This window comes from Protobothrops mucrosquamatus, unplaced genomic scaffold, assembly GCF_001527695.2.
Source record: "Protobothrops mucrosquamatus isolate PMUCROS unplaced genomic scaffold, P.Mucros_1.0 scaffold4531, whole genome shotgun sequence".
Classification (NCBI taxonomy): Eukaryota; Metazoa; Chordata; class Lepidosauria; order Squamata; family Viperidae; genus Protobothrops; species Protobothrops mucrosquamatus.
This window is the reverse complement of record NW_015390436.1, coordinates 12,622-14,993: the sequence shown is the minus strand read 5'-3', so window position 1 is coordinate 14,993 and position 2,372 is coordinate 12,622. Positions and strand designations below refer to the sequence as shown.

The 2,372-nt window shown below is 34.1% G+C and overlaps 1 protein-coding gene across 1 annotated transcript in view; it reads left to right on the top strand.

The window, feature by feature from the left end:
• Nucleotides 1–2,005: 2,005 nt before the first annotated feature.
• Nucleotides 2,006–2,372, top strand: part of LOC107299092 (olfactory receptor 1019-like) — a 1,721-nt gene continuing 1,354 nt past the window's right edge. Inside the window, exon 1 of the mRNA XM_029286682.1 lies at nucleotides 2,006–2,370. Coding sequence (XP_029142515.1) covers nucleotides 2,012–2,370 — 359 coding nt within the window. The 5' untranslated portion in view covers nucleotides 2,006–2,011. The remainder of the gene's footprint in view (nucleotides 2,371–2,372) is intronic.

Here is a 2,372-nt window from a genome sequence, read left to right as displayed (position 1 = left end):
AGTAGAAATAAGAGGGAATAATTGTGGAAAAGTTAAACGTGGAAAATGTGTATATAATAATGTATGAAGGAAGAAAAATGCAAACAAGAAATAATGGGGCAATAAGGATAAATACTTTAAAAAAGAATAAGGGGGAAAATGTAAAAAATAGAAGAATACTGGCACGAAGTTGATGTTAAAATATATATTGTGTATATATATGTATTATGTTTTGTTTTGTTTTGTTTGTCGGTTTAAATAATAAAAAATAATAATAAAAAAAAATGGCCACATTTTGGACTAACTCACAGAGCTGTTAATATAACTTGTAGACTATATATTAAAAATGCACAGGTTCTTCATGTCTAAATCTTGTCTACATCAATGAAGACCTCAAGAACTGTAGAGTTTTTGAGAATGTAGACAAAAATTTATTACACAACACTAGAAAAATAAAACAGCATTGGATTTGTAACATTGGCTTATTGATTTCTCTTGTGATTTGAACTATTTTTTGACAAAGGGACAAAAAGGTGACTTTCAAACAGTATCAACAATGTTTCACAGTTGTCCTACTTTGTAATATATAAACCTTTAGGACAAAAGTGTCTCTAATTGGGTTCAACAGACAGGAAGGTGACATAAATTACAGACTCCCCCTATTTTCATTATTCTGCTCTGCATCAACAAGCACAAAAACAAATGTCACAAGAGAATGAGAACCTTCAGGGAAATTTTAAATCAGAGTTTAAATAAATGGAGCCCTCATCCACTCAGCAATCTCTGCAATGCTGTCACTATTTCATTCCCAGGTAAGCTGTATATTCTAAGAATAGTGTTAATAGAAAGAGATCTTGGAAATTTTGGCTAGAAGCTCTAGCTTACAGCAGTCCCACAAGATTACCTGTGTGGGTTCCTCAGAACACAGAAATGGATGCATTGAATGGATGCATTGAAATTATAGTTATTTCTTCTCCCACTGGAAGCAATAGAAGAAATTCAGGGTGGGAAATCCTATTAAGGATAAGTATTGGAAAAATTAACTTCCTATTCTTTCTGGTAAGAATTAGGAAGTCTTAGTTCCTATCAAAGAGTCAATATATTTGGGGAAACCATCATATCCAAAGTTCTGGTGTTCTTTCAAAAATAGAGGGTAAGTACATGTTTGTCTCTTTCTGTTTATTTATAGAGAATAGATCCTGCTCTATCATTGGCTAGCCTCAGAATAAATGAAGATAAAAGGTTTTTCCAACTATCATCTGATTATTAACCATGGTGTCCATGTCTGAATTAACTTGCCAGAGCACCAAGACAATGTTATCAACCAATGGTAATTGTGTACTTAAACTGATCCCCCGCAAGTCACCTTCCAAATGGCAACTAAATGTGATAGAATGCTTTCAGGGACAAATGCAGTGTGAGACTCAAGAAGGAGACAGAAAACCGTGTTTTCCTAGTCATCTGTTTGGGACATAGCTGAATGTTACACAGCAAAGATTATGAAAATCTGTATTTACAGTGAGCAGGAAAAGGTAGAGAATGGAAGTAAATCATAGTAGAATAGTAAGGAAGACCATATTCTAGCATGTAGTATCTCATCCTGATGATATTTATGAGATCTCAAGCTGGATATTGTGCTCTAATTTAGTGTTATTAAAAGGAGCAATGAGACTTCTTAATTTGAAAGGAGGGCATAGTCTTAGGGATTGAGTTAAACTCGTCTCTTATACATTTTTCTCTGTCTTAACACATCTTTACACCACCACATGTTTAAGGGATGGCACTGAATCCAAGGCTAGAAGATATATAAACTTGCATTAGGTTACATTGAAATTTGACAGAAAAAAATCACATACCCTACAGATTTCAAAATAATGTAGTCTCATTTAAATAATGCACACACTCTATGGGAAAGGCAGAAATTTTATCAGTCCCAGTGTTTTAGTTACCATACAAAACAAGTAGTAAATTCTAATCTTTGTCTAATTGCATTTTTTTCTCCCAACAATTAATGTACAAAGAAGAAATTTCTATGTGGAATCACACACGGGTCTCCAACTTCATTCTCCTGGGCATCACAGATCAAAAGGAGCTACAATTGCCTCTCTTTGTGTTGTTTCTACTGATATATATTATTACCCTGATGGGGAATCTAGGAATGATCTTGCTAATCAAGACAGATTCTCGACTTCACATTCCCATGTATTTTTTTCTCAGTAATTTGGCATTTGTAGATGTCAACTATTCTTCAAGCATTACACCCAATATGTTGGTGTCTCTCTTAACAGAAAGGAAAAATATTGGATTCTTTGCATGCGCCACTCAAATGTTTGTGTTTGTTATATGTGGAAGCACTGAATGTCTTCTTCTGGCTGTGATGGCCTTTGATCGGT